The sequence below is a fragment of the Morone saxatilis genome, unplaced genomic scaffold, assembly GCF_004916995.1.
Source record: "Morone saxatilis isolate NCDOM2014 unplaced genomic scaffold, NCSU_SB_2.0 Contig11, whole genome shotgun sequence".
NCBI classification, from domain to species: Eukaryota; Metazoa; Chordata; class Actinopteri; family Moronidae; genus Morone; species Morone saxatilis.
Genome location: NW_023339663.1, coordinates 10,826,568 through 10,839,635, shown reverse-complemented (window position 1 = coordinate 10,839,635; position 13,068 = coordinate 10,826,568). Strand labels below are relative to the sequence as shown.

The 13,068-nt window shown below is 38.3% G+C and overlaps 1 protein-coding gene across 1 annotated transcript in view; it reads right to left on the bottom strand.

The window, feature by feature from the left end:
- The window catches only part of gpc5a (glypican 5a), a 108,536-nt gene that overhangs the window by 33,653 nt on the left and 61,815 nt on the right, over nucleotides 1–13,068 (bottom strand). Inside the window, exon 8 of the mRNA XM_035682008.1 lies at nucleotides 7,793–7,955. Within this exon, the coding sequence (XP_035537901.1) occupies nucleotides 7,793–7,955 (163 nt within the window). The remainder of the gene's footprint in view (nucleotides 1–7,792; nucleotides 7,956–13,068) is intronic.

Below are 13,068 nucleotides of genomic sequence, written 5' to 3'. Positions count from 1 at the left end.
AAAATGTTCACTTGCTGCCTAATAGATCCTAACCACTGACATGTGCCATGATAATGAGATAATCAGTGTTTTTCACTTCACTTGTCAGTGGTCATAATGTTATGGCTGATTGGTGTATAACACTCATTTGGGCCTTTTTCTGCATTCTACATACTTTAAGTACATTTTGCTAATAACAGATAAATACCTTTATTAAAGTTATATTTTTAATGCAGGTTTATGAGATGAGACTTTTTACTTAAGTAAAGTGTCCGAATACCACTGTCTTATACAGACTGTGCTCCAGTTCATCTGTTTCAACTTTGTACAGTGACAGCTCCGTCTTCCAGTAGCTGGTGCTTTGGGCCTCTGGTGTTGTTTCCAATCCCCTGCTGAGCTTTGGTCATCTATCGGCACACACCCTTCAAACTTTGATGTCTGACAGGAGTTTCCATGCCGGACAGTAGTTGGATGGCGCTATTCCCTTGTGGCTGTCTTTCATGATCAATACATTCCTGCATTGTGTCAGACAGTCAGTATGGAAATCTCCTGGTGATACATTTGTGGTGTTTGGCTTTAATGCAGCACTATTAGTTTCTTCAACCATTGGGTGTGGTTCATTTCAGGACCCATTTGCTTTTCTAATCGTGACTTCTGCTCCGGAAGATTGCAATAGTCTGGTTTTGGGTCGATTAGCCACTGAGCATTGGTTTTACTTCATTACTCTTTCACTGAAACATGTATTTGCGCATGTCTACAGTTCAGTCCCAAATCTAAACCAATGTCATATTTCAACATTAGCTGCTAAAGGTTTAATTACACTATATAATTACATTATATTCCCCAACAGCTACAGTAGCAGTTTAAGTTACAGGAGCTCCTCAATATCAATGAGACTGACATTCAACACAGCCTGACCTACATGGTTACTACTGTAGCTAAAATTAAGTCTCATCATTTTTACCAATTTTCAATGAAAATAATGATACTATTTTAACATGTGAAGATTGGTGTTTTTGGTCTACTGAAAACAAATCAGTGAGAACAATGGAATATGGTTTGTGACAGAGCTTTTAATTTTTGTATATTCAAAATAAAGGCTAATAAATTCAGACTTCTTTTCAAAGTACAGTTTAGAGAGTACAGTGAAGTAAATTGAAGAAATATTGTGCATAATACAAATCTAGATGAGTCGAGAATATATATTTATTTATATAGCAACTTACATACAGCATGTGACCATAAAACTGCACTATTTGGAAAGGTGTCTTCCTGAGACATAAAGTCTTTCATGAATAACTTGGTTATTAATTAGTTCAGTGGGCTAATTTAATCGAGTGGCAAACAGATAACCTGGGAGGTCCAACCCAGTAAGGCTCACTGGTCAAAAGCTTATGAGACACACTGCTGTAAATGATTTTGATCCCATTATTACTGGCACAGAGGAGGGCAAGAGTCACAGCAGGTGACCTAATTTGATCTCACACTGTAATGAGGATAAAGATCTTTCTAATAGGCACAGAGTAGTATTTCAGGGCCTGTTAGGAAAACTCGAAATGGCTCCCAGTGTAAAGGCCGAAGTATGCTTGCCACTTGAGACCTGTCGCGCAACACTGACGTCAAAATGACGTAGGCCTCGCTGGCGCGACAGGATTTTGGCCCGCTCGCGCGAGGTCGCGCACCACTCTTTTTTTTTCAGCTGAGCGCGCCAAACCAGAAACAGGAAGCTTTCCGAGCAAGGTTAGCGCTACTACAGGCATCTGGGTACGATCTTTCAATTAAAGGAACACAGGAGATTACCAAACAATTCATTTAGGAGGAAGAAATCAGCATGAATGTTGGTAAAAGGAGGCAAGGCCATATTGCCGGGAAAATTTTAGAAGAACCTCCGCCGACGATTTTGGGAAAATTCAAAAAAAGGGAGGCCGCCATTTGTTTACCTTTTTCTTCTTCTTCTTTAGTGCGCTATAGAAATGCAAAAGGTCGGTAGCCTTTGCTCAGGTTGCACCACCTCTGGTTCAGGGAGAATACTGCAACTAAGTGTCGCGACCACCAGCGCAAAAGTTATAATTTAGTTTACGGCCGCTTCCGTGACGTCACGTTGATTTTCGCGCGAACAGTCGGCAAGTTTGGCGATCTTACCAATACGCTTCGAGTCTACAAGACGCTTTAGGCTTATTACTGTATATGTGCAACAAAGTGGCCACGATGTAATTCCCAATCCCTCAGATCTCTCATTTAGAGCTGGAACATATACACCGTAAATCATGACAGAAAATTAGTTTGTATGCAGATAATACAGCTGAATACTAATTATCGTATGACATTAGAGATTGGAGGCCTTCTACATATCACAGCTACATGCAGTCATTTACCACTAGCCTGCAAGGTATAGGCTCAAACATCAAATACTATCCTGCTGAGACACTACTAATTAATAAGAGTCATGGTAAGGGAGCTTCTCCCCTTCCCTTCATTGTGCTTACTTGCTAGGAATCGATTTGTGTCTCTCCTGCTGCCACTGTGTCTGACAGACGTCTTTTTGCAGTACAACGCTCACACTGCAAGCAGTCACAGTGTCTGCAGCTGAACCACGCCAGGCAAGATAAGAGGCACAGAGCTGTCTTTTGGGGTTAGAGCATGAAAAAACCTCTTTGTTGTTCTCCACTGCAGGCTTTGTTGACAGGTCACAGAAATCCAAGGTTTAGAAATGGATAAAGGGAAGTTGAGAAAAACCTCTGTTTTTCTTCTTCTATTAAATATATGTTGCAACAAGGAAGGTAAGTATGTTTTCTGTGCTAGTGGCACAGGTCTAGGGATAGCAATATCAGTCAAGTGGTCCCCCGTTTTAGTACAGACTGAAATATATTATATAATACTATTGGATGGACTGCAATTTAATTTTGTACAGACATTTGTTTGTTTGCTTTTCATCTAGCGCCACCATCAGGTAAAAATTCTAATTCATCCAATACTTCGCTTTATGAGAACATACCTGCAAAATGAATGACATTCCCCTCATACTCAGCTGTAGCACCATTGTGTTTAGTAATAAATAGCAAATGTTAACAACATAACATGCTAAACTAATATAGTTGACATGGCAAAGATTATACCTTTAACATTGATAACATCTACATGGTAGCATTGTCATTGTGAGCATGTTAGCCCAAAGCAGCACTGAGCTTGAGCATAGCCTCACTACAGCATGGCGGTACTCTTGTTTTTTTTATCTCACAACTGTGTCATGATTACCATAGCTGAAATGGCAAAACTGGATTTATTATATTCAAAGCTGAGCTAAGTTTTTTATGTGATTAAACCAGGTGTATAATTATGTCATTAGGCTCAATCATAAAGTAGGGCCCCAGCAGAGAAACGTCTAATCTGAACTACTTGAGACCAGTTGGCTTCAACTTATTTACTAAAATTAAGTTCTGGATATCACACAATTTCTTTTCTCGCTGTGATTTGGAGTGTAAAATGGTTAAGGGTTCTGAATTTTTGTAATATGTACATACAAGGAGTGTAACACACAGCCACACCAATAGAGCTCTACAGACATGGGATACATTATAGCTTTTCTTAATTAGTATTCCAATTATGTCTATTATAATTAGTCATTTCCATCCTGGTAATGATGCTTTACATGTACTTTAACGGGCTGCAATACACAACTCTGTGATCTTACAATAGGTTAGACATTGAGGTGCTAGTTCTCATCAGTGTTAAATGTTTATTTTATTTATTTTATTAAAATTAAAAGTAGGACGTGTGTTTGTTGAACCAATGCGCAGGTCTGTAAGAACGGAAAAAATAAGACCTGATGTGTGAAGATAATGCATGATAGATCCTGGATACATGCTTCAGTGCATATTGGTCTTCTTTAGTTGGTGTTACCCAATGAACTGTGAGAAAGATTAAATGAATCCATCTTTTTCCATTTTTGCTGTGTGCTTTCAGTAATTCCCACAAAAAAAAATAAAACCTACCAGCCTAATCATATTTTTACAAAGACAGTGACTACATCGGGTAGTTCAGCGATCTGGAGTGCAATAAAATAAATACTACCCTAGTACAATTTCTATACAGTCAAAAATCCTTGAAATATTTCTGAAGGATGAACTTCTCATATTGTTGCTTCTTGTCACATACACATCATTCTCGCATAACAGCAATTCTGCTTAATGAGGATAATCCCTTAAATCAGGCTTGTATTGTCTGTATTGAGCTTCTACCATTTTATTTCCTTATCATCCCGATCTATCGTCACCATGTTCTGCTGATAAACATCAAAGACAGAAAGGAAAGGGATTATGGATAATTGCATAGAAAGAAATCAAATTAAATTATACATGGTGTCTAAGTATCTGGCACTGAGATAGCAATATCACTGTACTCAGTTTACTATGACAGACTGGTATGCTTGTCATAAAATGGCAGCTTATCCTTTCTATATAGTCTGGGATTTAAAAACCCAGACTGTATAGACACTATGAAAAATATCAGAACACAAACCACCACATCAGATATTTTTCTCACTTTGTTTCTCAACACTTCTCTCTCAGTCTTCTTGTGATTTCATTCACTGAAGAACTCCACAGTGACAGTGTTATTTAAATCTCTGTTCATCCCTGTGTGTTGATCATCAGCTTGGTGAGATGTTATTAGCACTTTGGTTTTGATCTCACCTCCATGGATTTTTTTTCCCCAGTTCTGTGGCCACATTTGTTTCTGGTTCTGTAGTTGTATTTAATATTATATTTCTGTCTCGAAGTTTTTGCACACAGACTGAAATAAAAACTAACACAGTTCATTAAAAGTGTATCACCACCACTGTGATTTCACCTCATGGTAGCCAATTTATCAACTCTGTTGCTACAGTGAGATGTAACTTTTAAGAACTCTCATTGTATTTCTAGCAACAAATAAAGCTAAATTAATTAAATTTTCCACCCATGGAAAACAAAGTTAATGTATTGACTGTCAAAGCATTTGGCAACAGCTCAGTGCAGCTGATGCAGATTTGCACCACTTGCTTGTCTGATCTAAACAAACGTGATGATCACAATGCATCCCATATAGAGGAAATCCTCCCCCTGCAATTTGAGCTGTCTGCTGTTGCAAATGAACTTCTGTGTTATTTAGCATCAGGCAACTTCTGACCTCAGATAATGCTTTTATTTAAAAGAAAACCCTGTTGAGGTTGCCTCCTTCTTGAGGAATCATAAGCAATTTCGTTGTGTCATTTTGCTCAGTGCATTGAATCTCATCAATATCTATTTCATACTGAATCAAAGACCTCAAGTTTTCCATCAATGTTAGGGTCACAGCTTATCAGTTTTGATTGGCTGCCATTCTCAAGAGGTCAAGTTTTACCTAATATGAGCTTGTCAGAGAAGTAGAGAGACATGAACCTCCAGAGAATTCCTCTAAATTACGACAAACTGCATCGTTTATACATGAAAGAAAACATCAAACCCGGCTTACTTTCTCACCTCTGCACAGCTGGCCAATGATGGCATGAAGTAGGTGTGAATGTTAAATTATCCAATGTGGAAAGTTACAGAAACAGTCACACACAGCTTCCCAGTGTCGGAAAGGTGTGGAGGAAGGTGCTTTCCATAGCCATTTGACCATCTAACAAGCATTTCTGAAGGAGCATACCGGCAACCTATGCTCCCTTGAGGGCAAAGTTATCAACACTCCCTTCTCCTAGCTGTGCTGAGCTTGGTGCTTTATTGTGGCATGTGACAAGGTCAGACACCAAATATCAATGTTGTACACATGCAATATTCACATACTAATCCATTCCATGTAAGTTGACTGACCTGAATAGAGGATGATTATTTGGCAATACAGAATTGCTATCTGTGTAACAGATATTTGTGCCAATTTTGACTCCTCTCAGCCATAAATGTATCTCTTATCAACCCTTAGCAGATATATACAAAAACTTACATTAGCAGGCAGAGTCTTGGCAATGCAAATGGCAATGACCAAGTGTTTATTGGCAACTAAGAGTCTCATAGAATTGGTCATATAGGGGTTTAACATGTGTGTATTAACCTGGGTCATACACCAGTTAGTGTCTGAAGGTGTTCCATGTCTATGTTGGTTACAAACAATGACGATGAAGTATGATTCAGAGGACAGTGGGTTGAGTTTATCTGTGACCTTTATTCACTCCTACAGGTTGAAGAGGTGTTTTGGATTAAACCTCCTGTATTATACTTTCTATTTAAACTGTGCCTACAGATGAAGACAAAAATTAGATGGACTGATTTTATTTGTTTTTAAGGTAAGGTTCAATTAAGACTGTAGCCCAGTGCAGTATTTTCCTCCAGTATGATTTTAAAAAAAATTTAGGATTTGCTGTACTTTCAATCTGCTAAGAGAGAGCAATAAAACATTATGTTTTTAATGCTGCTGAGTCCTTGGCTTGCAAATTCTATGGATTAATTAAATTATATTATAACAATAAAACCCACAGAAAAATACCTACACCAAACTGCCACTAAAAAATTTTTTGTAGCAATAAATGCAAAAAACAGCACAATACTACAGGGACTGACCAGAGAGTTTTGGATCAGGTGGGGAATCCTCAGTATTTGTGCGAGGGTCAGGCAGCAGGACACATGCTCGACAGAGGTCACAACAGACACTGGGTCATAAATATGGGAGACAGGCTGATCTGGCCTATGACAAGGAAAGGGCGGCTCTACTGTAATGGGTGATAAATGTCAAAGCCTCCCTACAGCCTCAGATGAGCGATTGTTAAGCAGCTTCCCTGAGCCTGAGCTGCAAAAGCCTCTAGACAGACTGACAAGCAGTAAAGGAAACATTTACACGGATTGAACGGCTTGTTTGGATGACCCCTCCCCCTTCCTTGCTGTCGCCGTAGGCAAAATGAGAGAGGTGATTAATCAGGTTGTTAGCATGTTTGATGGAGAGTAGAGGAGAGAGGAGAGGAAGAATCCATGTGCTGAGAGGAGAGGAGAGGAGAGTGTGAAAGGTAGTAGAATGAAGAGGAGAGCTCCAACACTGTGATTCATCAGGGGTTACTGATCCTCTGGGGAGCCATCATTTTTAAAGTAACGGGCCATGATTGCAATAATGTCCCCATAGCAACTATTATCTTTAATGACTATTATTATGGCTGTCATAAAATGAAGACTGGAGCAAGTCTTATTAAAATATAGTCTTCACTGATCAAAAACTAATTCTGCAACTTTAAAAAGGTAGAAGGGTAAAAGGCACAATTTAACGCATGTAAATGTAATGTAAATGCAAATGTATAACTTGTTATTGCGTATTTATTGCTGTTATTTTATCAATCTTGCTTCATTGTTTTGATCTGATGTGCTTTGTGAACCTTTATTATTCTCCTCCTATCGTATCTTATTCATTTTAAGTATGTTTTATGTTTAGTTTAGTTTATTACATTTATTTGTTAGGGTTTATATACAAAAAAACATAACTTCACACAAAGAGAAGAGCTTTGGCACGAGTTTAAGCCACTTTTCATCTGCAGCCATTAGGTAGTTAGACAAAAACACTACAAATACCATTAATACAAATAAAAGTTAAAAATACAATAAATGCAATCTAAATTTAAATCCTTACACTCCATCCTATATATAATAATATATATATATAATATAAATGCTTGTTCTGACGTCTGATGTTATATTCTTTCTACTGTCTTTCTATTTACCTCCTTAGGGCAATGGGTAATGACTGCTGGGTAACGATGTCTTTATATGGTTAATTGGTTAATTGTTCAATAAAATTATAAAAAGATGAGACTTACATTTGGAGACTCTGGAGACTTTCCTCTTATTCTCGCCACCACCTGAACCACCACAACCGTCCTCATCATCACAGTCGCCACTATAACGTCCCTCTGCGTCGCCACTTCCTGTTTCAATCTGGTCGAGTGACCCCAGTTTAGGAATGGACTTTCCCTGTAACAGCTGGTTGTGAAAAAAGACACAGAAAAATAAGAATTTTTTGTTAAAAAATATCAACATTTTTGAACAGAAGTAAAATGTGTGTTTTAACTCTCAGTTGATGTGCCCATGCTTTAAACTTTGTTCTATTTCCTGCAGCAAGCAGTATTATATCTACATTATATGTATATATTCACATTCAACATTCACAGCAGAATACAGTGAACAAGGTCCTCTCATGGCAAGGACAGTACAGAATATGCTATCAGAAAATGAAGAGAAACACGGGGAGAAAATGCAAAAGAGCTGCTGATTATGCTGCTAATCAGCTGCAGTCCTCTAAGTAATTAAAAACTATGAATCTACAGAATGATTGCACTGCAAATGGATTTTTAAAGTAAAAGTTTCTGCTGCATCCTGATTTCTTAAATAAGCACTAGAAGTGCTTGCAATATTTAAAATAAAGTTAAAATTAAAAACCCTTTTCTGTTTGTTTGTTTTTAATTTTTTTCAATAATAAGCCTAAAATATGCATTCTTAAGCTGGTGAATTAATGTTTATCAAACTATGAGAATCAACAATTATCCTGATCGCCAGACTTCAATGAATCCATAGTATGAGTCACAAGAGGCTCACCCTTCTTGGCCACAGTGGACTGCGTGGCAGCTAAACTTTCTGCTGTATTGCTGTGCAGCAGAATCTCAATCAAAGACTTTGTGAACTCGATACCAGGGGAAATGCATACGCTGATTGGCTCATTTAAATTCATGGTGCGTCATTGGAAACAAGGGAGACTGCTTTGTGTTGATCAGAAAGGTAGTGTCTATGCTAATTAGTTACTGTTGTGGTTCAGTGCAGGGGAGCAAAAGTGTCAGGGTTGCTGCCATGGCTGAGCTGGAACATATCTGTGCTGATAATTAGCCTGTCTGCCCCTCAGTGGTGACAGGTTAGAAGATTGGAGAGTATTGAGAATTTGGGCAATCTAAGCACTCCTTCCATGTGTGTAATTGCTATGATTTTCTTTCCTTTTATGTCAGATATCTGACCAGACTTTTAATACATTATGTGGAATAATGGTTTTGTGGTACCAGAGATTAGTCTGGTCTGGGAGTTTGACTGTATTGAACTTTGTACTTCACAGTCCAGGAGGAAGAGCACTGCTTGAGGGCTCAGTATGTCCAGAGTTCAAAGGCTGTCACCTCTGAACCCTGTTCACAGAGGAGACCACATCTTAGAATAATTAGCCTATGAGACACTATGCAACCTGAGCTTTAAGATTCACTTATATGGTTTTGATGTATGTATAAATAAACCTGTGAATACACGTGTGAATTCACAGGTTCGATCCTACAAATTGGTTTGACACCTTGGAGGAACAGGAACCAAAATTTAAGTCTAGCAATATTCTATATTTTCTTCTTTTTATTTATTATTGTCGACAACTGGCAGATTCATTTAATTGCATTAAACACTAGTAATGCATTAATCAAGTCTTGTTTGCTGATGATATTTCATAGCAAACTCATTTGCTCCAAAGCTGAGGAAACATTGGTCATGTTTGTCTGTGATTGTCAATCAGCTGGCTAGTCAATACTTTTACTCTTGGGGGCCAGGGTAGTAACTGCTCTGTGTTTGATTGTATTGAACAGCTGTAATGCTCTTTCTGACACACAATGAAGTGAGCCTGAATAGCCTAACAGTGTTATTAGCCACACCTCTGTGAATGACATGGGGCTTTGTCTAACACTCGACAGGTGCTTTGATTCATTCAGTGCATCTCCAGATGAGAAACTGCTCCGAGTAAGCACCCTCTGGCACGCCTCTGGCTGTTATTGCAGTGTGTGGAGAGGTAAAGACGACCAAATAATACCAATTACTCTTTTCACAAACAAAACTGCCCACACGCTTGTAAACTACTGCGCATTTGAATGAATGGGTGAATTTTCTAGACACAGCCTTAACTCAATAACCCTTGCTAATTGGTTGTTGTTTTTTGTCTTTTACAATAGATGCACCAATTAAAAGCCAACACAACAGGAGATAATGATGAACAAAATATTTTCTCCAAATCCTCAGTAGACAAGCTTGTGGTCAAGTAAATGTTAAGATTTAAAAGAAATCTGATAGATATAGGTGTCAATGGGGTAAGAAAGAACACAACATATTTAAATATATTTTATGAGCTCTCTATTCACTCTCCACACTCCTAATTCTCAAATGGTTGCTATATTTAACCTGAACTAAGAAGGGAAGTGGGCATTTATTTGGCACAGAGTATCATTAGAGACAATCCTTTAGATCTACATTTATTAGTAGATATATTGTAGTTCCCATTTGCTGTAGTTAATTTGCTGTAGCTGCTCTTTACTGTTAATGCAAATTCAAACACTTTGTCCATCTGTTTCATTAGAACACATCTAACTGAAAGTAATTAGTCAAAGACAACTGGACTTAGTGTAGAAATTAAATTCTCATTTATTTCAGTGGCTAAAATGTTAGTTTCTTTTAATATTTCTAACACTAATATCCAGTGGTGGCCATCCTTTTGGCACTAGTGTACCCTTGGTTGGCCAAGTGGCATCCTACATTTCTTTCACGTAACTGGCTGATTGGAGGGATAGTAACAATAGGCCCTTTCACACCACTGTGCAGAAAAAGGCAATTATTTCCCATGGAGAGGATGCTACGCTCTCTGACTTCTACAACAAGTATCCAATGGGATTCTGTCATTGACAGGAGGGAGAAGTTACGGTGATGACAATTTTACTGTCGAGAAAAATGGCAGCAAAGTTCATTTTGTGCATCTCTGAACTCCTGGAGTTAAGTAACTCTACTCTCCAACCAGGACCTCAGTGGCCTGGGGCAGATCAAAGAAATACTCAGAGGGTGGCCAGAGGGTGGCATGGAGTCTTTAAGGGGTGGCAGATACATGCTGATTTAATCACATTCCATCACATACCTCAATATTTGCTTGGGGAAAAAAAACAAATGATAAATTGAAAGACATTTCATTACTGTAGCACAATATAGTGAAGCACTGATTAGAAATATGGTGGCAATAGAAATCAATAAACTGTTTTATTTCAAAATCTTCAGACAATTTTCCATATGTGTACCTTTTCCATTAAATTTAAGCTTAGTCTCACTTAGTCTAAAATGTGGCCATAACATATCATTTCATTCGTTTATATTTTTTTACACATTATTTTTAAAATAATCTAAATGAATGTGTTCAATCTGAGATAAAACCAGGAGACACCCCTCTAGATTCTCCTGAGCATGGCAGAAAATATAAGAGATGACGAAGATAATTAATATTGTGATTATTAAATTCTGATGTAGTCGATAGAAGGTAGCCCCTTTGTAGGATGTTGTGCTCTTCTACATTCATGTTCTTGTGTGTTTAGTATGAAACCAGTGTTAAACAATATCTAGTGGCTTGTGCAACCACAGACAGAATTGCTTTTATGTTCCAGTAAGTTACAAAAGCTCATCTGGTACTGATCAATTTTTGTAAAAGGTTACGTGTTAAATGCACAGGCAAACACCATGATGGTGTCCATGGCAACCACCATGTCTGTAAACATTTCATCAGCTGTCCTCTGGAGTTACTGTTTGATCAATGGCAGGAAACACACCCGGGAGAAAACTGCTGAGTGTCTGCTGTTTGCTGTTAATAATAATGAGGATAAACAACGATGGCTACATGAGGTGAGAGAGGAGCCAACTGGAGTTGACGTAGTGGAAATTAGGAAAGTAGTTGAACAACAAACAATATTAGCAAAGTAGCAAAAAATTATTTCACTCTTAGAAACAGTGACCATGCAGCCCAGGCTGAAGGCCTCAACTGTAGGAGGAACAATGAAAACGATATTTAGAGTCTGTCTGTCTGTTTACCTGTCAGTTTCTCACAGTGTATTCCACATCATTACACATCACTTATAAGAACAAAATAAAACAAATACATTTCACAAATTAATTAAGTTTCACTACCCACTGAATCTTGCAACAGAACAAAGCAGCACTGCCGACTAACATGATTTCTAAAGCCTATAATATGTTTCTTTCGAAAATGGCCCTTGTTGTAAAGACAATTTTTGGTCATTTCACTGATCAGACTTAAATAAAGGTTTTGTTTTTTTGTACCAATGGCACTAAGGATAATATCCTGAGATTGAATACTGACTGTGCCGGACCTTTCTGTTCCAATACATTGGTTTGTGACCAGCAAAACCTTCCTATGAGCCTCAGCTGTACTAGCAGTTGATCAGCAAACGCTAGCATGCCAACTCCATAAACTAAGATGATGAACATGGTAATATTGTACGTGCTAAACATCAGCATGGTAGCATTGTAATTGTGAGCATGTTAGCATGATGCATTAACATTGAGCTCAAAGCACCACAGTGCCAGTGCAGCCTCACAGAGCTGCTAGTGTGGCTGTAGACTTGAAATCACCCATTGCTCTTGGGTCATATTTGTTTGCATGCTCTCTTGTCTTCCCTTTCTCTAGTAACCTCTGATCCACACTCCCAAAACAACCCGGATATATTTCACAAATTTCTAAACTTACCGCTGTACACATCACAAACTTTTTCATAATACCAGGTGCTTCCTCAGGAAATCACAAAAAAGACTTTAGTTTGTGAGGCGTCTCAAAAGATTTGTCATGGGAACCAAGGCTTGGCTTAACTTTCATCACTGCACCATAGAGAGTATATCCTGACAGGCTGCATCACACTATATGGTTTGGCAGTTTTGACTGTACAGGTCTGGAGCAAAACACTGTAAAGCATCAAATTTACTGGCACAGACCTCCTGCAGCTTTATGATATCTTCATTACCCGCTGCATAAGGAAAGCCCAAAGCATCATCAAGGACACCAGCCATCCAGCCCACACACTATTCTCACTCCTGCCATCTGGAAACGCAACCGAAGCATTAAATCACGCATCACCGTTTCAGAGACAGTTTCTTCCCACAGGTAGTCAGAATAATGAATAGTACCCACACACACAGACATGAAAACTGTGCCTATGATGTGTAATAGTTCTGTGTTTATTGTGTACTTTCTGAGGTATCACTTAATTATACTATGCATTGTGTTTTTTTATTTCTTGTTGAAGACTGAGAGCGC